The sequence below is a fragment of the Lepisma saccharinum genome, chromosome 4 (genome assembly GCF_977018435.1).
Source record: "Lepisma saccharinum chromosome 4, izLepSacc3.1, whole genome shotgun sequence".
Taxonomy (NCBI): domain Eukaryota; kingdom Metazoa; phylum Arthropoda; class Insecta; order Zygentoma; family Lepismatidae; genus Lepisma; species Lepisma saccharinum.
Window position 1 is genome coordinate 73762648 of NC_139232.1, and position 22770 is coordinate 73785417.

At 34.9% G+C, this 22770-nt stretch overlaps 1 protein-coding gene across 5 annotated transcripts in view; it reads right to left on the bottom strand.

Moving 5' to 3' along the window:
* Vps13D (vacuolar protein sorting 13D) overlaps nt 1-22770 on the bottom strand; it is a 166383-nt gene that overhangs the window by 114937 nt on the left and 28676 nt on the right. For all 5 annotated transcript variants that reach the window (XM_083120752.1, XM_083120751.1, XM_083120748.1 and 2 more), the window contains exons 11-16: nt 22606-22747; nt 19804-19927; nt 15178-15338; nt 14139-14289; nt 12710-12888; nt 823-983 (exon numbers count right to left, since the gene is read on the bottom strand). In XM_083120752.1, the coding sequence (XP_082976878.1) occupies nt 823-983; nt 12710-12888; nt 14139-14289; nt 15178-15338; nt 19804-19927; nt 22606-22747 (918 nt within the window). The remainder of the gene's footprint in view (nt 1-822; nt 984-12709; nt 12889-14138; nt 14290-15177; nt 15339-19803; nt 19928-22605; nt 22748-22770) is intronic.

Here is a 22770-nt window from a genome sequence, read left to right on the forward strand (position 1 = left end):
CTAATCTGACTCGTCCCTATACAAAGAATGGCTGGATTAGCAAGTCTGTAGGACCCCCACACATTCTCAATCAAGGCCCTAGTGACGACGATGAGTTATTAGAGGATGGATTCTTGCCTATTTGTCTTTTTATTCCTTTGTAGTGAAACATAGGTCCTGCACTGTGGCCAGGTGGTCTAAGGTGTCAGGCTTTAGGCTCAGGCTATGGGACGTGTTGATTCGAATCTCCTAAGGCCAAGCATAAAAACTTCTCCCCTGAGATTTCAGCCAGTGTGTGCTGGCCACTTACCATCATGAGGAAATTGGATGTGCAAGGAGTGCTGATCCCTCACCCTAATTTTTTCTGCATCCTTAATGTGGTCAAATGAGCACTCTCAAGTATATCATTCATCCTTTAATCATGATTAGCCAAAAGTGGCAGAAAATCGAAAAACAATGCAAAGAATTGTAATCAATAAATGTGCAACTGACAATGGGAATTAAAATAATAATTTGATATTAACTATCTGATTTTGCTACCTTTTTTTATAGTACCTTTTAAAGTATCTGTTTATTGGAGCTAATATATTGATGCCAGTCTATCACAACTATGTTTCTTGTTGCATGTTGCTGAAATTAATCAGAAACAAAAATCTGTGAAGTTTTATTTGTTTTGAGCCTGACTTTATTTCCATCTATCTGTGTTTTATATGCTATAAAGTATAGTTATGACTGCACAGCTAAATAATTATCACAAGTTTTGATGGAAAGAAAGACATTTTAACAACTGCCTAACTTTCACACTGAAGACATAAATACTTAATCAGCATTTTATCTTCTTACCTCTTCCAAATGAAGTACCATCACTTTGTAGATTGGACAAGGCCTGGGTGAGTGCTATGGGAGATGTGGGTTTTATAGGTCTCTGGCTGTGGTCAGGAGATCCTGGTGATGTTGGGGATGTTGGCTCACTGTCCCTCAAACTTCCACTAACACTGTCCATACTAAAAGTACAGAATAAAAATCATTCTCAGTGAAACAAACTACAAACACTATTACCTTATTGTAACGTGAGATAAAATATGAATACTAAAATATTATGGATGGACCGATAGGAATTTTGTACCGATACCAATATAAAATGGGCTAATACTGATAAAGCAATGGTCTACCAATCCAATACAAAATTGCAAATGTTTCTTGAAGAACACGTGAATGGTTGATAAACAAATGAATGATAAAACTAACACACTAAACTGTCCGTGTGCTTTCAAGATGAACAATTAAAATTCTGCTCACAAACATGTACCAAAGTATAAATCAAATGAAAAAGAGGCAGCCTACTACTGCGGGATGCAGAATGCTCAAAGGGAAAATATTCAAGTGTTTATTGCATGATTGAGAGGAGGACATATTTGAGCAGTTTGGGAGTAAAACTTGATAACCCACATAAATATGGAATTGAGAAAATTGCAAGTGAAAGTTCATCCCATTGCATTGTGACTTACGTATTATCTAGATCTTATGACAATAAAAATAATACATTGTCATAACTACTTTTGAAAATGATTAGGCTAAGTCCAAAGTTCCACATTTGTGCTATATCTATAATAATTTAGTCATATGATTGCTCAAAATTTTATTCATATAATGCAATTAAGTGTCTGAAATTACTACTTAAACCTATTCCATTACATATGATGTTTAAGAAAGCCAATTTGTATATCATGACAAAATTATCAAATTGTGCAATATTCTGAATTCATATTCATAACAGTTATTTTTGACTGACAATATGAAAAAACAAATATCTTCAATCATATGTGTTATTTCAGGCAAGCAAGATAAGTTACATTCAAATTTATAATTAAATTTCTTGAAACTATGTACATTTGCATTGGCATCAAGGTTTATATACAAAGGTCAACTCTTTAAAATTGTTCAATGTATAATATGATGTCATACTTGGTATTTTGTATCAACATTCAAAAAATGGTATTTGTAATCATTAGATAAGTATATTGTGATATACATAGTAAAATAGCTGTAACAGAGCAAATATGTACATTTACTAAACAAACATTCAAGGTGTTAAGCAGTTATGGACAAAAATATAAAACAAAAACAATTGAAGATAACTCATACTAAAAAATCTGGCTTGAACTAGTTGCTCTAATACTAGTTGTCTGTGACTTTAAAGGAATCTCAAGATGGATGGTACATAAGTAAAAATGTGACTATTGGTGAAGGATTGATATTTGTAAAAATCTGGATATTTTGAAAGATTATACTTTACAAGTTAATCTTTAATAGTTTCTTTAAACTATAAAGAGACATTTTGTTGATAACAGAAGCTTGAAAATGGTTTTATAATGGAATAATCTGTATAACGAAAAAGGAAAGATTTGGAACTGGTGTAAAGTGCCTAGTTTAATAATTGAGAGCAGGAAATTATTATCTGATGGCATCTGCATTAACTAGCTAGTAAATGAATATTGCATTATCTAAAATGAAATGTTATGAGAAATAAGACTAAGTGAGTGAAATATTTTCTGCATTTTGGATATGAATAAGCCAAATGTGAAGTTTTGAAAATTGAAGAATGGAAGCCATCTTGTAGACCTGATTGAGGAATTTGACATGTTGAGTGTGCTCAGATGTAGAACTGAGGCATACTCAAATATTTAGTGAAGGACTTGCTCTGTCTCACAAGGAGATAATAAAGAAATGTTTTCTACATATAAATAACATTTATATGTTATAAATGTTCTTGTAAACAATTGCATAATTTGATGCTCTTATAACATTTGTTATTTCTAGTTATTTTATCAATGTAATAATTATAAAAATATTTATTATTGTATGAACATAAACACTGTTCATCAGTATATGTAAATTTAAATTTCCTTTTCAACATAGCACCATAGTTACCTATTGTGCCGATACCGAGTTTAAAATATACTGACAAAGTTGTCATATAAATAAGATTATGAGACGTCAGGTGATTAGTTGAAAAGGTTCAAGCTTATAATAATCTTTGTATTGTTTTGCTTCTTGTTCTGGTTTCTGAGGTTAGGTGTTTTTACCTTTAAATATGTCAGATCCAAAGGGTGATTTCTGCTTGGCAGATGTTATGGCTGCTCTCAATGCTATCAAGGATGGCCAAACAGAGCTCAAAGCTAATCAGGAGGATCTCAAAGCTAATCAGGAAAAGACTGATGCTCAATTGATAGAGCTGAATGCTAGCCAGATGGTGCTTAAATCTGGGCTGACAACTCTTCAGCAATCTTCTGATGCTCAATTAAAAGAAATTAGAATTGATCTTGCTCAATATAAGAAGGAGTGTTTGATAAGAACAGAGAAAGTGGAATCTCATATAAAAGCATTATCCATGAAAGTGGATACTGATATTTCTGCAGTATCCTATGTTGTGGAACAAAAGATGGAAAATTTGGCTAAGCAAGTTGGTGCTGTACAAGAAGAACATGCAGATTTGGCAGAGCGACTGCATGTTGATATGAGACACATGCAAAAGGAATGGTGTGAAACTAAACAGCATTTAGCAAATACTTTGTCCTCTCTTTCAAGTTTACCTAAACCTTCAGTGTGTGATGGTGCTTCTTCTCCACAAATTCAACCTAATCAAGAGATGAATTCTGATCAATTTCAGTACAAAGTGCTTCATAATGAAGAGGATGGTTCAGCAGGTAATATGCCTAATGAACTTATTCAAACCATGCAAGGACTTGTGACAAGTGATTGCAAATTAGTGAATAATGATCTCTCTCAGGACCAGGTTCTGCAAGAACAAATAATGGGTGTAAAGCTAGAAGTTTTAACATTGGTAAAAGAAGTGTTGTCACCCATTAGTCAGTGTAGGTTAGAATCAGCTGGCAGAAGAACTCTTACAAAGAGAAAACGTGCAAAAGTTCCTACAGTAGTGAATAGTTCTGATAGTTGTGTTGATGAGGATGTAGTGCGCAGGCATGTATCTAAGGTATGTGATAAAGCCACTAATACTGAAACTGAGTCATCTGGCTCAGAAGAAAAGTTATTTGATTCTACTAATGACCGTAGAGGAACACCATCTGGTCATCGCCAAGATTATGTAAAAGATGATTCTTGTTTGCATCATAATAAGTACATAAATAAGAGTGATGTAAATGGTCCTTCTCAAAGTGCAACTTTTGCGACTAGTACTCAATATGACAACTCTTTACCGCACCGACAATCTTTCATAAAGCCACAAGAATTGTGCAAGTTTCCACAGTTTGATGGAATCTCGATGGACAGTATGCCATCGGAATTTTTGGAGAAAGTTGAGGAAATGATGGATATTTACAATATCAAGGAAAAGGATTACATGCAATATATACCTAAGTTACTCAAAGACTGTGCAAAAAGTTGGTACACTCAGAATAAATCTTCCTTCAATACTTACCATGATTTTAAAAAGGCCTTTCTGTCTCACTATGAGAATTCTAGGTGGAAGAGTGTCACATTGACTCGGATACTGAATACTCAATTTTCTAGAGCTGCACATGGTAACTTACAGAAATTTGTAAACAAGAATTATAAATTGCTCAAATCCATCCAGCCTCATGCGGAGGAAGCACACTTGATTGCACAAGTGGCTACGCTTTTGCCATTTAAGATCAGAGAGCACTTTGTGGTAAATAATGTTGAGACATTGCAAAGAGCATTGCAAGCCATAGAGAATTTTGAATCGCTTAGAGACATCCCACTTAGGATGAGCAATTCAGAATATGGTGCAAAAAATCGAAACTTTAAAGCTAAAGTAGCTCAAGTGGCCGTGGAACAAGCTTCTAGTGCAGATAAAGAGAATACATACTCTCGCAAATCAAATTACACAAGAACTAATTTTCATAGGAACTATGACAAAACAAACCTTGGGGTTAAGAGCTACAATTGTGGAACAGATAAGATTCCCACAGTAGCTAATGGTGTTGTTTCCCAAGCGGAAAACTGATGAGGACTCATGTTGGGGGAGGTAACATGGGTGCTAATAATGTATTAAAGCCTCCAAATAAGAATAGATTTGCCTATAATAGAAACACAATGGAAACAGACATTCTAACTCCTATACTTGACAATAATCAATTAGTAGGAGATAGCATGATGCTTAGACTTTCACAAAATATCTTAGGTGAACCTGTGAAGGTGGAAAAGGATGGTACACGGCACATTGGATTATGTGTTTCAGGTCAAACAATAGATCAGCTAAGACAAAGAATGGAATCTTATAATAAGTTATCAGACCAGGTAATGTTAATGATTGGCACGAATGATCTACTGAAACGGAGAAATGAGGATGATATCAAACAAAGCTTTAACAGACTGATACAGGTCATGAAAAATAAGACAAGGAATATAATTGTACTTACCTTACCACCAATTCCGAAAGTTATGCATTCTAGAGGGGATCCAGAATGGGTCCGATGGCAAAGGTACAATTCTCACCTGTTATCTCTTCAAGATGAGGATAAGGTCAAAGTGCTAAATATTGCTCCTCTTTTCTTTGATGATGATGACAAGATAAATGAAACTCTGTATGAACAGTACATTGGTCCTCGTACACAAAATCGTCTGGATATGATTCATTGGAATCGTGCGGGCATGTGCAAGTTGTTGCAATTTTTATATAGTATGAGTGTCATCCGAAATATGCAGTTGCCTGTCAAAAGTGTGCATAATACTTTTAAGACTGAAGTGTCAGTTCATGCAACTGAGATAAGTGACAAAGAGCGCAACAAGATTGGACACTTAAATCAGGGAAGATCTCACGTTCCTGAAAATCAAAAAAACTAGTCAATTCCCTTTGCCTTGAGGCAGGTGACAGAGGGTATGCTATAAACCCTGCCATAGCAGTTGTTAATGTTGGGGATTGGGAAAAAGGATTAGAAACTGAAGATCAAAATTACATGAAAGAAAATTACCGACCAATCAATAATGTTCCTAATGGTTCGAATACTGCAAAAATTTGGGTTAATATACTAGATCATAAACATTTGGCTCTATGTGATAGTGGAGCAGAAATTAGTTTGCTTTCCTATCAGGTGTGGAAAAATATCTCTTCTACAGCCAGTAGGCCAAGATTATTGAGTACTAAAAACATTAGACTAGTGGATTTTACAGGCTCTAAAAAGAACAAAGTTTTAGGTTTAACTAGGCTTATGATTGTTATCAGTTTGCAAAGTTTGTTGGTACAATTTTTAGTGGTTCAGAATCTGCAGGTGGATATGATCTTGGGCTTAGATGTTCTATATGCATTGCAAGGTACCTTAGATTTCTCTAAGAAGGCACTTGTATGTGATAATGATAAATATGATGTACTTGCCCGTTTCGTTCCATTGGAAAATACTGTAGATGTGGATCATTATTATGAATGTTCTTTTGTGTCAAGTTCTGAGGGTAATAAGGTGGATGATGAAACAATATTAAATATTTCCGGTCAGTTGGATCAAACTGAGATGTTGTCGGTAGTTGAAAAACAGAAATTTTTAAATATATTGTATAAATATAAAAAATTGTTTTCCATTAAACCAGGTTTATGTAAAAATTATGTGCACACAATGGAACTGGATACAGACAAACCCGTGGTAGGTCGAAACTATCCTATTCCATTTGCATACCGGGACGAAGTTAGAGAACAGATCAACACCATGTTGGAATGGGACGTGATTGAATTGTCCAACTCTGAATACTTATCCCCTCTATTGGTTGTACCTAAGCCAGGTGGAGGGATAAGAATGTGTGTTGATCTAAAAGGGATAAATAAGCATGTAAAGTTGATGCAAATTCATCCCGTAAAAATAGATGAGTTATTAGTACAGTTTCAAGGTTGTAATTATTTCTCATCTATAGATTTAGGTAATGCCTTTTGGCAAATTGCTTTGGATGAACAAAGTAGAAAATACACAGCATTTTCATTCGAAGGTGTGTTATATCAATTTAAACGTGTTGTATTTGGATCAGTGAATGGCACCGCTGTCTTTGTAGATGCAATGAATAGAGTTTTGGCTGATTGTAAGGATTTTGTAGTGGTGTATGTGGATGATATCATTATAAGATCCAAAGACTTTGATTCTCATCTGACTCATGTTGAAAGTGTATTTAATTGTCTACTGAAAGCAGGCATGACCCTTAAAATAGAGAAATGTAAATTTTGCTGCAGGGAGATAAAGTTTTTGGGTCACATCATTACCCCAGAAGGGTATCATAAAGATCCAGTTTTTGTCAAGTCTATAATAGAGTTACCGGAACCTAGCTCAATTAAACAATTGCAAAAAATATTAGGTTCCTTAAATTGGATTAGTAAATACATAAAAAATTATGCAATGTTTGCCCAACCCATGTATGAGCTTCTCAAAGCTAAACAAAAATGGTGTTGGAATAAAGAGGCATCTGAAGCATTTCAGCTTTTGAAGGAAAAAATTGCTGAACAAGTAATGCTTGCATTTCCCGATTTTGAACATAATTTCTTTGTTCAAACTGATGCTTCGATTATTGGAGTAGCGGGTTATTGTTTCCAGATCATAGAAGGAGGGTTCAAGCCTCTTGGATTTGTCAGCAGATTGTTAAAAGATTATGAGAAATCTTATACATCTACTGAAAAGGAGGTGTTGGCGATCCTATATACTATAGACAAATTTGCTTCTATACTAAAAGGGAGGCATTTTGTCATTATTACAGATCATAAAGCCCTCACGTGGTTGGAAACTGCCCACACGTGGAATGCTCGCCTCACTCGCTGGTTCATCCAGTTACAGATGTATTCATTTGATGTTCAATATTGCAAAGGCAAGGAAAATGTAATCGCTGATTTGCTAAGTCGATCTTTTCCTTGGCAGTTGGACATGCATTATCATGTCAACTACTCCGAGTTGGAATTAATGCTGCAACCTTTGTGTGACTGTAAGGAACTTGTGAATGCACAGAGAAATGATATCGAATTGGATGAGATCATTTCCTATCTCTCTGGAGATGTTGATACTGATAATTCTCGCTGTAGGAATTGGCGGAAACAGTACTGTCTCAGGGAGAACATATTATGTGTCAGGGATTTTCACAGACCAGAAAAGTTAAGGATATGCTTACCTGCCTCCTTAATTGGTAATATGCTCATCAAGTTTCATGATGAGAGTGGTCATTTCGGTGCATCTCGGACAATGGCACAAATATATAGAAATTTCCGATGGAAAAACATGTTTAAAGATATAAAACAATATGTTGCTGATTGCGATACTTGTGTCAGGTCAAAGCCCAATAAACATCCTGCAAAACATTTAGTTAAAATACACCTGACCAGTAAACCTGGAAAAGTCCTTTTTGTGGATTTGCAAGGTCCATTTGTCATGGGTTCTAAGCGGGAGAGATTTTTGTTGACAGTGTTGGATGCTGCAAGTCGGTACTTGTTAGCTTATCCTATTGTCAACAGTAATGCAAATACAGTCATCAAAAAGCTTATCAATTGTTATTTTGTCCATTTGGGTATTCCTGAAAAATTGATTGCCGATAATGGACCTCAATTCAGATCTCATCAGTTTGCAGATAAAATGAAACACTTAGGCATCATGTTAGTGTTCACTCCTCCATATCATCCGTCCTCCAATATGGTTGAGAGATATCATGCAGAGCTTAATCGCTTAATGAGAGTTTTGTGTCAGGATAGTCATACCCAATGGCCTGAAAAGGTTAATGTTGCCCTTCATTGTTTAAATAATGCAATTTCATCTCAAACAGGTTATGCCCCTATAGAACTGCGATTAAATATGGAACCTAACATGAGCATATTCAATAATATCACTGAAGATGAAGTAATGTCATGGGACAATAAAATTCACATGGCACATCTAAAAAGTTTTGAGGCCAGAAGTAAGAAAACAAACCAAATCAACCAAAAACAACAAGCTAAAGTTTCCATATTAGTTGGTGATTTGTTGTTTGTTAGAAACAGACATAAAGATTTAGAAAATAATCCCATTAAGAAATACTGCTTCTTGTTTGAAGGACCTTATTTGTGCGTTGAGAATCATGATGATTCAACAGTTACATTGTTAGAATGCAACACTGGTAATCCTGTGAGTCAAGTGGCCATTGAACACATCAAAGTGTGGAAGTGTTCTAATGCCAAAAGGTATAAATGGCTAGAAATTTTGCAAAACTGCAACAAGTCACATGAGGAGCTAATAAAGAGATTGTTGCAAGGATGCAAGGTAGATGACATACTTGTCAGATCTTCAAAGGAAACAGATATTTCTGTAGTGAAGATGTAAGATTAAGTAAGCGTAAAGGGTTGGTTGGTTGGGAGTTTCTTATTGACTGAGTGTCAAGGGTGGTATATAAGACCTCAGTTCTTTACTTTTTCGTTCTTTGTATATTAATTTTAGCATTATGAAATTGCTTATGCGAACATGTTGTTTATTTTGTTGGTTTGAAGGACAAAAGATACTTCTTCATTCCACAACCATACCCACAAGGGTTGGTTGGTTGGGAGTTTCTTATTGACTGAGTGTCAAGGGTGGTACATAAAACCTCAGTTCTTTACTTTTTTAATTATTCATATATTAATTTTGGCATGAAATTGATTATGCTAACATGTTGTTTATTTTGTTGTTTTGAAGGACAAAAGATACTGCTTCATATCACAACCATACCCATGAGAGTTGGTTGGTTGAGTTCTTCTCTTAGGCTGTTGGTTAAAGGTCTTACTGTGAGTCACAATACTTTAAGCATAATTTTTCTATTGTCGGCTGTTAATGTCAAAATTTTCTCACTTTTCGTGCTTCTTTCCTTGAGTTTGAAACATTAGTTCAGGTGTGAAGTATTCCTCTATAAAATTTGCCTTAAGTTGATCTTCATGATCCGACATTGGTCCTCATTCATATTTCTTGATCCTTAGTTGTGTTGAACGGTGGAAATATTTGATATAACAAATATTCTTTGTTATTTGTATTTTGGAGTGCAAAAAATGTATAATATAATGTGATGGCATGTGCATAATAATTTTGAATGTTAAGATTTAGCTTTGGCTTGAAAAATATTTACTAGAGCACAAAGATTCCAAGAATTGAATCGTAGGCTCAAATAGGAATGAACTTGACAAAGAGCAAAGAGATTCACGTGTTGATCCAAGCTTCAGTCAAGTAGTTGTTTCCTTTAAAAATGCTAGAATGCATTATGGCTCCAAAATGTGTTCACAAAGGGCTGAATAGTAAGTTCGAGCCATGACGCTGCGAGTTCAGGAACAACAATTATTTATGATTTATAATTTTAGTGCGCACATCATAATTTATACATTTCTTGCATGAATTCATTTGTGATGTAAAAAAAAAATCTTATATTCAGCACTCCGTAAATCTGAGGATGTTTGCTTCTTGATGCAGGGACTTAGATTTTTGTCTTGTTAGCTGATCTTACCAGATAAATGGATGAATTCCCAATGGGAAACTTAGTTAGATCAGAGGTTACTTACTCTACATGTAAAAAATTATTATTAATATATTTTTTGGCTAAATAAAGATTAATATAGAAATTATGCTCTCAGGTTGAGAATGAATTTCTGAATGGTGCTTCATGGGTTGACAATAAATAATAATGTTAGGTAGGTACATTGTTTATGTAAAAATGATTCATGTGGTACTTCACTAGATAATAATTGTTGGTATGTCGAACTTGAATTTCATTTTTTCAATATTATTATGTACTAAAAATTCATTATGCATAGTTGCACTGTATTGGTTCATGATGAACAAGTTCTTGTTGTATTGTTGGAAAACAAATATTCAGTCACACTCAATTGATTATAATGCTGAACATGTAAACAGATTGTAAATATAGAGGCATTATATTAATTATTATATGTTAAATGTCTCAGTAGGACTCAGGTCTGTTGTGGGTTCGTCCCTTGTTGAGCGCCAGTATGACAATAAAAATAATACATTGTCATAACTACTTTTGAAAATGATTAGGCTAAGTCCAAAGTTCCACATTTGTGCTATATCTATAATAATTTAGTCATATGATTGCTCAAAATTTTATTCATATAATGCAATTAAGTGTCTGAAATTACTACTTAAACCTATTCCATTACATATGATGTTTAAGAAAGCCAATTTGTATATCATGACAAAATTATCAAATTGTGCAATATTCTGAATTCATATTCATAACAGTTATTTTTGACTGACAATATGAAAAAACAAATATCTTCAATCATATGTGTTATTTCAGGCAAGCAAGATAAGTTACATTCAAATTTATAATTAAATTTCTTGAAACTATGTACATTTGCATTGGCATCAAGGTTTATATACAAAGGTCAACTCTTTAAAATTGTTCAATGTATAATATGATGTCATACTTGGTATTTTGTATCAACATTCAAAAAATGGTATTTGTAATCATTAGATAAGTATATTGTGATATACATAGTAAAATAGCTGTAACAGAGCAAATATGTACATTTACTAAACAAACATTCAAGGTGTTAAGCAGTTATGGACAAAAATATAAAACAAAAACAATTGAAGATAACTCATACTAAAAAATCTGGCTTGAACTAGTTGCTCTAATACTAGTTGTCTGTGACTTTAAAGGAATCTCAAGATGGATGGTACATAAGTAAAAATGTGACTATTGGTGAAGGATTGATATTTGTAAAAATCTGGATATTTTGAAAGATTATACTTTACAAGTTAATCTTTAATAGTTTCTTTAAACTATAAAGAGACATTTTGTTGATAACAGAAGCTTGAAAATGGTTTTATAATGGAATAATCTGTATAACGAAAAAGGAAAGATTTGGAACTGGTGTAAAGTGCCTAGTTTAATAATTGAGAGCAGGAAATTATTATCTGATGGCATCTGCATTAACTAGCTAGTAAATGAATATTGCATTATCTAAAATGAAATGTTATGAGAAATAAGACTAAGTGAGTGAAATATTTTCTGCATTTTGGATATGAATAAGCCAAATGTGAAGTTTTGAAAATTGAAGAATGGAAGCCATCTTGTAGACCTGATTGAGGAATTTGACATGTTGAGTGTGCTCAGATGTAGAACTGAGGCATACTCAAATATTTAGTGAAGGACTTGCTCTGTCTCACAAGGAGATAATAAAGAAATGTTTTCTACATATAAATAACATTTATATGTTATAAATGTTCTTGTAAACAATTGCATAATTTGATGCTCTTATAACATTTGTTATTTCTAGTTATTTTATCAATGTAATAATTATAAAAATATTTATTATTGTATGAACATAAACACTGTTCATCAGTATATGTAAATTTAAATTTCCTTTTCAACATAGCACCATAGTTACCTATTGTGCCGATACCGAGTTTAAAATATACTGACAAAGTTGTCATAATCTTCCTGTGTGTTTTAGCCAACTGACGACTACTGAATGGACTGTGCAACAACTGAACCCAATGTTATCTTAAATTTCCACGGAGTGAGGATTATCAAGTTTTACTCCCGAGCAGCTCATTTAATACAATGTTATATTGATTCCCTGAGAAAAGTGTGGATTTTAAGCAATGAGCAATGAATTCAAATCTCCTTAGTGTAAAATCTTCAGAATCTTTTAAATATAATATGACATCCGAATTGATTCCAAAAATGCATGCAACAGGCATTGTGATTTGTAACTTTTTATAAATTATTTTTTTAAAAGTTAGTTCCCAACACAAACATGACTTACCTAACATGTTTATGGCTCGCCACAAGCAGTTCAAAATCAGGGCCAAAAGTCTGCAAGGCATCAACCAATAGCAGACTATGAACACTCAAGGTTACACTTGTGTCAAATGGCTTTTTTGTGTAAGATGCTTTTACGCCAGAAACCTGCAGCTCAGCAACACTTCTACCTCTTGACTGAATCTGCGAGAAGAAAAAGAAATGATTATGCTGCCTAAGACTGAATTTCCAAATAATGTTTAATATAATCACAACTCTACTCATTTTCTTTGTTTCTTCAAGTACTGAAAAAAATACAAACTAACAAAATGATGCGAGCTCTCATGTGGTGAAGTGATTAACACTCTAGCCTTTGGTATGACCAATTCTGGGTTCAATTCCATTGCGAGCCCTAAAAAATGTTGATGTTTGTCTCGAAATTAAAGACCTACTTCAAAAGAAGAAGTAACAGTATTTAGTCTAAATGTTAGATAACAAGAGCGAGACTCAATATGCTGACCATTCGTTGCCCAAGAAAGAACAACCCCTTGGTAGATCTTGTCCCTCAAAGGGCACAATGACAACATATTTGGGAAATATATAAATATTTTTCTTATACTACACATCACATTAAATGCTAATTAAAATGTGTACACAATCCTATAAATTATATTACTCATTCATATTTATCTAGTAAATTGTAAGTACTTAGAGGACACAAATCCACAGTATTAAATACACATTAATTCACATAGTTTTCTCAGTAGTAATCACTCAGATCACATGCAAAATAAAGCAAAATATCAACATAATATAACAAAATGAGAAACACTGAAAGATTTAAGAAAAATGATTAACTGTTTATTTGTAGTCAGCATGTTAATTCAGATAAGTTTAGGTCTCACTGAAAATTTAATTTGATAATGATATTAAAGGCAAATATGTATTGCTGTCACTTGATGTCTCATGAGACATGTAATGCTTAAGGAAAGACGGAACTAGTTAAATTATTTGCAAACTTACTGACAACTCAATACACTGAGATTTGACTTTTTTTTTGCACACACTGATAAAGTACATTGGTATATCTTGCATATTAATAGAGAAAACCAATGTTGTTCATTAAAATTTGCATAACCATCATTGTACTATGTAACTATTATAGTAAGTGGTTTTGTTTTTGTTATGCATTTCATTTCATGCAAAAACTTGATAGAAAAATGAAATTCCTAGCATTTGAAAATTCCAAAGATAAACATTAGATCATCACAACATGACACCATGTGGAAACAAAGTGCATATAATTTAATACCGTACAGCATGTTAAAAAGCACTGGTGGTTACAATTCTAATTGATATCTTGCATTGCTTACTTCAGAATCAGTTTTCATGTTTAAGAAAACACACAAAGAAGAAAAAAACACTTTTAAAAATAACTGTAAAAGTTTCAATACCTCCAATGACATTTGATCAACACAGAACTGTGCAATAAGCAAGCGAGCTTCTTCAGTTAAATATTTCGAGATGCCTTCCTTTTCATTCTTCTCAGAAATATTTCCTTCATCCTCCTTCATGTCGTCTATTGGCACAGTTGGCACTTGAGATCTGGAAAGTGCCAGGAAAGAAACATATAGAGAGTTCTTGTTTAGAGTTTTGCTTTAAAATATTTCAATATTAAAATATTTCAATATTAAAATTTAATCATAAAATCCAGCTTTAGACACAATACTGGTGCAAAATAAATTTTAAATTCTAGCATACTTTAGACTCCACAAAAGTATCGGCCAGTATCAGTGATTAAATACCAACTGATAGTTTCTGATGATGATATCAATACATTGGTAATGGCCTTATCTATGTTCATATTATTTCATATGTTTCTAGTTGAGAATGTAAACTGGTTTTGTCATATCCCTGGCATACGTACTGGCCTTAGTTGAAGCCACATGCTTTACTTCCTGGAATATCATGTCTCCAAATTATGGAATGAAATAAAATGGAAAGTAACCACAGAATTTAATGGCTACAGAGAATAGTGGAACGTTTTCCACAGAATATAAAAAATAAAGAATACACTGAAACATACATGTTTTGCCTCCAACTCAACAGATAAGAAATTTGAATTTTTGAATTTGAATTTGAATTTAAAATTTTGGGAGCGTCAGCACTTAGGCTAATTTGCTCCCGTCACATTATACGGGGTCCAGCCCCTTACCATTACAAATTACAACTCAAACGTTGCATAACTAAAAACTTTAAAACCTTAAAATGTTCTGACTTGTTAAAAGCTGAGGCTGTAAACGCGCACTCAGCACACACAAGGACATAAAACAGGACAACACACACAAAATTATACTGGCCATAGCGCCAGTCGCCAGAGCCTCGTTAGTCTCTTGTCCAGGGTGCACTACGTGGAAGTGAGGTTGACTTTTGGGTGCACTACGTGGAAGCAGCACCCCTTACACCCCAACAGATAAGAAATTAAGCACATACCTAAATGGTGAAGGTAATCCTTCACCGCTGATTATTGTCAGTATTGTCCGCATCGCTTCAATTTTCTGTTCATTTACATGAACAACCAACTTGGGAAGGTTTCCTGAAACTGCTGCACTTGGCCACTGTGGATCAGTTGTGAAAACTCTTCTTCGTTCCAGCTAAAACATTAAGAAAACAATTATACATAGAAACATAAACTAGCAGACTTGTGTGGGTCACCTAATTCTCAAGGAAACTGCACATAGTTTAATTGCAATTTATATATTTGATCTACCTTTTCAAACAAGTTATGATTTTAGGGTATTTTTCTTATGCTTAGCATTTAGTACGGAGAAAATGCAAACAAAGTTCATCTGTACATAATTATTTGCACTCGTAACATCCATTCTTTTGCTTTATACGAAGCATGTTGTTTCTCATTTTTCTTACATTCAAATATTTTATCTGAAAGTAATGACAAGTGAACAATTCTTTGCACAAGAGTGAAGCATATACCAACCAATACAGCAGAATATTTCCTAACCTAATGCCCTGGCAGGCCTTGGGAAAAAGGAGGGAGCAAATTTTAATATTTACAGAAAAAAAATTTTAAAAAAATTTCTTCTTCTTTTAATTATTTGCACATACAGTCAACTCTCCATACAATGACCTTTCACAGTTCTTGGAAAAAAAAAAAAAGGTATTTTTTTCGAAGGGGTCGTTTTTGGAATTTGCACCAATTTTCAGCTTAAACGGAGCTCAAATGGACACAAAGATTCCTAGGAGACAGTAACACAATTTATCCTGGTCATTATACAACCTGTTAAGCACAGGATGCACGTTGTGAGAACATGAAAACGTTTTCACAAAAAAGGACTTAAAAATAATGTTATTTTCTTTTAATTGTGCACAGTCGTTGCTCTTCCACGAAATTCTTACAATTCTAGTTCATGAGAAACCCGTTTGTACTGAGACCTACGGAGAGGAAAACAATCTCTCGCTTATTGCAAACGAAACTCAAAGAATCTTGAATTTTATATGGGTCCACAGGATTAACTGGTCTCTTTCTAGGCACCAGAAGAAAAAAAATATCGGGCTGTAAATTTCATTCTGGTTCAGCTGTGTAAAAAAAAAGTTGTTTTCTTTGCTTCAACCAACTTCATATTTATCCCCCTCCCCCATTCGAGGGAGCAGCCCAAACTCTTCCTCGACTTGCATTGTAATCCAGCTTGTAAAAGGACACATACAACTTGCAATCTGTTTGCACCCAATGCATATTCTAGGACACATTAAACAGCGTCGCACTCGATAATCACTCGGGTTTGGAATTGGATTTCACTTTAAACTGTATATTTAGTCCTGATTAACGCATCAGCATAAAATGAACTCAAAACAAGCTCTATGAAACCTGCGCATTTCCAGATATCAAAATGGGAGATCATTATTTACTCTCACGTTAATTGACAATTTAATGTTGGATTTAGGAGTATTCTCAATGTCAAACACCCACTCCTCCAAACATTTTCCCCTTGAATAATGTTTCTTCAAATCAAACTCAGCTTCCATTCCCACATTGAGCTTTTTTTTTTTTTGTGCAAAGAAGAAAAGCAGCGCTTATACAGGGTGAGGCAAAAGTCCAGCACCACCCTTTTAATTTGAAAATGACTTGACTGAGGGTGTTGAAATTTCGGATATGGGTAATTGGGGTGGGTACACACCAGATGGGGCTAGTGTGTATCACGACGGCTATCTTTAAAGTCGCCACCTTGGAATTACATCCAGATATTTAAAGAGGAAGGGGGTCATGTAGCATATCATTTTACATGTGTTTTCTCAGATATAAGAATATGCAGTTATTTTCACCTTGTATTGTGTGCATTTCCTTCCAACACTGCTCTGAGTGTTCACGAAGTTTATTCTTGTGTCAGATGAAAAATGAAATTTACAATTTTGCTTATCAGAGGTGCAGAACATGAAGTTGTTTTAATTCTTGTATTTCTTTCTGGAGATTGAATTTCGTTATCTTCAAATCAAAACAGCTTTGCGAGATTCAAAAAAATGACTTTTCCTTCATACTGGATGAGTCATTGCTGTTATCGGAAAGCGGCAGCTTTGCAGTTGCTAGATGAAACACTGGCGCCAGGTGCAGCGTAAAAACAAGGAGACCGGCTGGAAGTTCGAGCAACAGGTGGTCGAAGAGAAAATCCTCAGCATTTCAAAGATAATGCAACTGTCGATGATGGAATTTTTATCAGTAGTGTGAAGAAGAAAGAAATGACCGTTGCTTTACGTTATACCATGCAACAGATAATAATACGGGCAATATTTCCAATGCAGACAACAGCATTAAAAAAAAAAAGAAGGGGGTAGGTCACTTTTTTTTACTTGTCCTATGGTTTTTGTTCATTTTGAAGAATGTATCCAGAACTGGTTGCTCCATTTTAGATGTCAAAGGAAAAGAAGAGTGGTCCACTTCCACCCTCGCCTATAATCAGCCCGTATGCACACACGAGCAAGAAAATCATGGCTGAAACAATCGGCAAACCCCCCACTCCCCATTTGCTGACAGGAAAACAGGGAGAAGGCACTTGGGCCAATGGAACACTTTTTTGGAAACATTATGGCATCAGCACAGTTAGGAAAATGTATGAAGTAGGAAACGGGAGTTATGATGCATGTAAGATCGAAGTAAACTTTTGCGGAAACCTGGATGACAATGCATTAAGTGGGTTGATGATCTTTAATTGGCCTATGTGGCTTTGATTATCTCTAACAGTTTCGTTTTTGTATGAAGTGTTACAGGGAACAGAGAACATGTTTTGAATGAAAGCGGTTACCGGAAGTTGTCAGCCACAAGGCCAAAAGTTGCTCACTCACGGGAACCTGTTGAACCCTAGGTCAGAGCTGGACAGATGGGCAAGACTTTCAGGTGCCACGTGTCTATATTTTGAAACATTCCTGCGATCTTATCTCTCATTTCTCAAGGTGGTGTATTTATCTGATGAAAGAGATTGACCTGCCATACACATTGACAAAGACTGCAATTCCAGCAGTCATTTCGAAAGATGATCAAGGGGGTCAAGAACCTACATGGACTGTAGCATCAACCAGTAAGTATATATTAATATTCTATTGTGATAATGCCACATTGATATACCATTTTTGCTTTAATATTTTCAAAGAATTACATCAGAATAAAAAACAGGTGACATTTAATCAAAAATAATTTTTCACACAATGCTGGTGCAGAATTAATGAAAATTGTGTTTTGCATAATTTCCACATAATTTCCAGGATAATTAGCCTTCACAAAAGTGATGCATGGCATTGTTGTGAATGCTGTGAAACACCTGAACTCTTAAAAAGTAATGGCAGGTATTGGTGATTAGATTCAAACTGATTCCAAGTGGTAATGGCTCACCAACATATGTCAGTCGATATTATCAATAGACATCGACTAACGCATTTTATTATATCTCAATGTTGGCACGTGGTTGTGAGCTTTGCTTTAGACCAGTGGTTTCCAACTTCAAAAGGTCCGAGGGCCAAAATTATATCCAGCAGTTGATTGGCGGGCCACATTTTTTTTGGGGGGGGGATTAAAAATTACAAAAATTGTAAGTACTGAACTGAGAATGTAGTACTTACTTTCGCATGACCTAAATTTCTAAAATGAGGCATTAAAAACAATGGAATCACAAATCAAAATTGTATAATTACAATTTATTTCACAAAAACCCAATACTTATGGATGAATTGAAAGAAATGAAAAACACACCATATAAATAAGAATCCTTCATAGTAAGTGTTCAATGTGAAAATTGAGGCCGATCTGCTTCTTTTATTAAAGTTGGAATGACCACTTCAATTTCTGTATTTGAAAGTCTCAGAAGGTGAAGCAGTGAAGAATCTACCAATCGACTTTTGTAGCGGTTCTTGATGAACTTCATTGAAGAAAAAACACTTTCACACGTGTATGTGCTGCCGAACATCCATGTCATTCTTTGTCCAAAACTACGAAGGTTTGGAAAGCGTTCGTTTGAAAGGTATTTGAAAAACTGGCTCCTTTTCTTGGCTAATTTGAAGGAACACATCGCCTTGCAAATCACACAATTCAAGTTGGAGAGAAGCTTCTTGTTCTTCGATGTTAACGCCAAGAGGATTGCTAAATAGCTGGATGCTGTTCTTTAAAATATTTAATTTGGAGTCAAACTCATCCATTATTTATTTAATATTTGCACTGAATTAAAAAATGTCCAGTGTTTCTTCATTATCTGCTAGTCGCTGACAGCTTGGAAAATGGACCAGATTATTCCTCTCCACAGTAACGTTGAAAATCTTCAGTTTATTACGAAACCCATTTATGTTTCCCATTAAATCTGACACCAGCAGGTTTCTTCCCTGCAGTTTCAAGTCCAGTTCGTTCAGATGACCTGTGATATCTGTTATAAACGACAGTTGTTTAAGGAAGTCCATACTCTGAAACTGTTCCTTCAGTAAAAATAGAACGTATTTTAATAAAAATACATAAAATTAATGTATTTTGCAAACTGGCTTCGTGGGCCGCCAGTTGGAAACCCCTGCTTTAGACCATAAGGAAAACCTAATGAAATTTAAATTAGTTTGAAAGCTATTAATTCCTACCTGTAAAGATATGCTGAAACGATCAAGGACATGCAGGGTTGAGGTGCCTTTTAAATGAGCATATTTCCAATTGTCCTTCACTCTGCCTACAAGAATCTGAAGATCTCCTAATTCTAGATCGTACCTTGAAGAAAGAGAATAAATATTTTCAGAACACAACTGTTCACAAAAACAAGACTTAAATTTGAAGTAAACTCTGCTCTCTCTGTACAGTGTTGCCTGTATTAAAATCCGGGAACAGGAACAAAACTCAAAACACATGAAAATAAAAAGCTGTAAAGGGTTATCAAAGTTTCCTGATTTTCGTCTTGTGTTCTGGTTGTCTGTTCAACATGTAGTGTTAGAAGTTATTTGTGTTATTGGAGGTATATTGTAGGGATGTGCCGAAGTTGATTACAAATGTATGAAAATTGGCAGAAATTGACATATCGGCATCGGCAAAAATTTCATACTTAAACCAGTTCAGATAATACTAGAGTTTTACCTTCTAATAAGTTTTATAGCTATTTTAGTTTTGTAAGATTTATTGGAAATTAGGGTATGATTCTTCATTATTGTAGAGTTTTTGTAATAAAATTATTGCAAACTTGCATTCAGAGGATCAACCTACCTCAAAATCAGAAATAAAACAGTACATTGCTGAACCAACTAGTCCAAGTGACCAGGATCTGCTGTTGTATTGGAAATTCAAAAATGAGTATTCAAACCTGAAGCAAGTACTGAGAAAATACTTGGGCATACCTGCTGCATCAGTGTTCAGTGAACGAGTGTTCAGTGCTGCTGAACAGGTTTGCGATAAGAGAAGAAGTAAGTTACTTCCAGAAGTGCTTCCAAAAAACTCGTGTCTCTGATGTTGAATCTGGCAGCATTAAATTTCCAACATTAACAACAGGAATTTACTTTGCATTTCAAAGAACTGCTTGTGTACTAATGTTAAATCTCTTGAGAATCTATGTTCATCTTAAAGGTTCACATAACCACTTTTTGTAGATGCAAATGTACAGTCGCATCTCTTGAGAATATATATGTATATACCTGGTCTTACCATAAATACTGTCACAACTTTTGAGGGTGGCTATACCTCCGACCAAAAGCGTGCACATGCCAGAGCTGTGATGTGAAACGTGAGTCATTGCTGGTTCAGCTGCAGAAGTGGAAAGTCATGTGTTTGAAGTGTTCAAGATGGAATGGGGCGAGTACGAGAATCGTGTGGCTGTTATAGCTCTAAATAAGGTAGGCAAATCACCAGGGGAGATTTTCAAACTTCTGCAGAAGCTGAAAATTAATAAGAGATTTGTTTACCGCACAATCCAGCGCTTCATTGAGACTGAGGCTGTGAAAGATCGCCCAAGGCTGGGCAGACCACGCACAGTATGGACTCCAGAATTGTTAAAAGCAGAAATTGTGCGCAGAAATCCGGTAAGGAAGCAGTCAGTGATGGCTCGAGAGATAAACATATCAAAAATGTCTATGTCTCGCACGTTAAGCAGTGACCTGGGACTCCATGCTTACAAACAACGCAAAGGACACCTCCTGACAAGTGACTTGAAGCACCAGAGGCTCCTAAAATCAAAGCGCTTACTGCATCGTCGCATCCTTTTCACAGATGAAAAGATTTTCAGTATTGAGGAGACTTTCAATGCCCAAAATGACAGGGTATATGCCAAATCCACTAGAGAAGCTGGTGAGGGGTCACCATCCTTCATCAGTCAAGGTGTGGTGGGGTGTCAGCTATGAGGGCACAATGGAGCTCAATTTCTGTGAAAAAGGGGTCAAAACATCAACCAAAGTGTACCAGAAGACAGTGCTTGAGAGACTGACTAGTCAAGAATCTCAACAACACCCTCTTCCATGGGAAGAACTGGAGCTTCCAGCAGGATTCAGCCCCAGCACATAAGGCCCAAAAAACACAGCAGTGGCTGGATGCAAATGTTCCAGACTTCATTTCCACTTCAGATTGGCCTTCTGCAAGTCCGGACCTAAACCCTTTGGGCTACAAATTGTGGTCCAACTTCAGGAGATGGCTTGCAAGAAGAGACATCCCAATATTGAAAATTTAAAGTGGTCTCTTCTGAAGGCAGTTGCTGATTTTCCAGTCGATATGTTGCATAATTCAATTGATGAGTGGCAACAAAGACTTAAGGATTGATGAGTGGCCACAAAGACTTAAGGACTGTGTGCATGCTAAGGGTGGCCATTTTGTATAATGACTTTTGACTTTGATTTTTCATGCATCCATTTCGGTAATGTTATTAGGATATTAAAATATCTCTCAGCATTTTGTGTCAATTTACTTAAAACTTTGTGACAGTATTTATGGTAAGACTAGGTACATATGATATGCAATAGAAATGTACATAGCAAATTTATTTTTGTCATGCTGAAAATAACATTGCATTTCTGTTTAATAATATTGTGTATTGGAATCGGTTAAATATCGGTATCGGTTCCAAAAATTATCGGTGAGTACATCGGCATCGGTAAATTTTCAGCTTCGTCACATCCCTAGTATATTGTATGTGCTTGGTTAATTTTATAGAACATAATGAGCATTAACTAGTATATGAATGAATTGTGGATCTGGCTTTAATGAAACTACATGAAATTTTCAGATACATAATTTGATCCAGTTAATGTTTTCTCCACATAAAAAAATCTTTGAACACGATTAAATATTTATAGTTTTATAAAGAATATAATAAAATGTTAACACTGAAGTAAAGCGTAACTCTATTACTAAGACAACAAGTTATATGGCACCTTGAACACACACACACACACTACAATTAAAATGAAACATACCTATCATACATTTTCTGGTGTAAATCTAGATCATTAAAAGAACCTCGTGTATCTCCTGGTTTGCTATGAGAGACAAGAATCTGTGGTTGTTCCTTGTCACTCGCTTCACTGGGAGGAGAGGAATGTGGTGTCTGGAATTCATCTGGAAGTACAATAACTCATGTG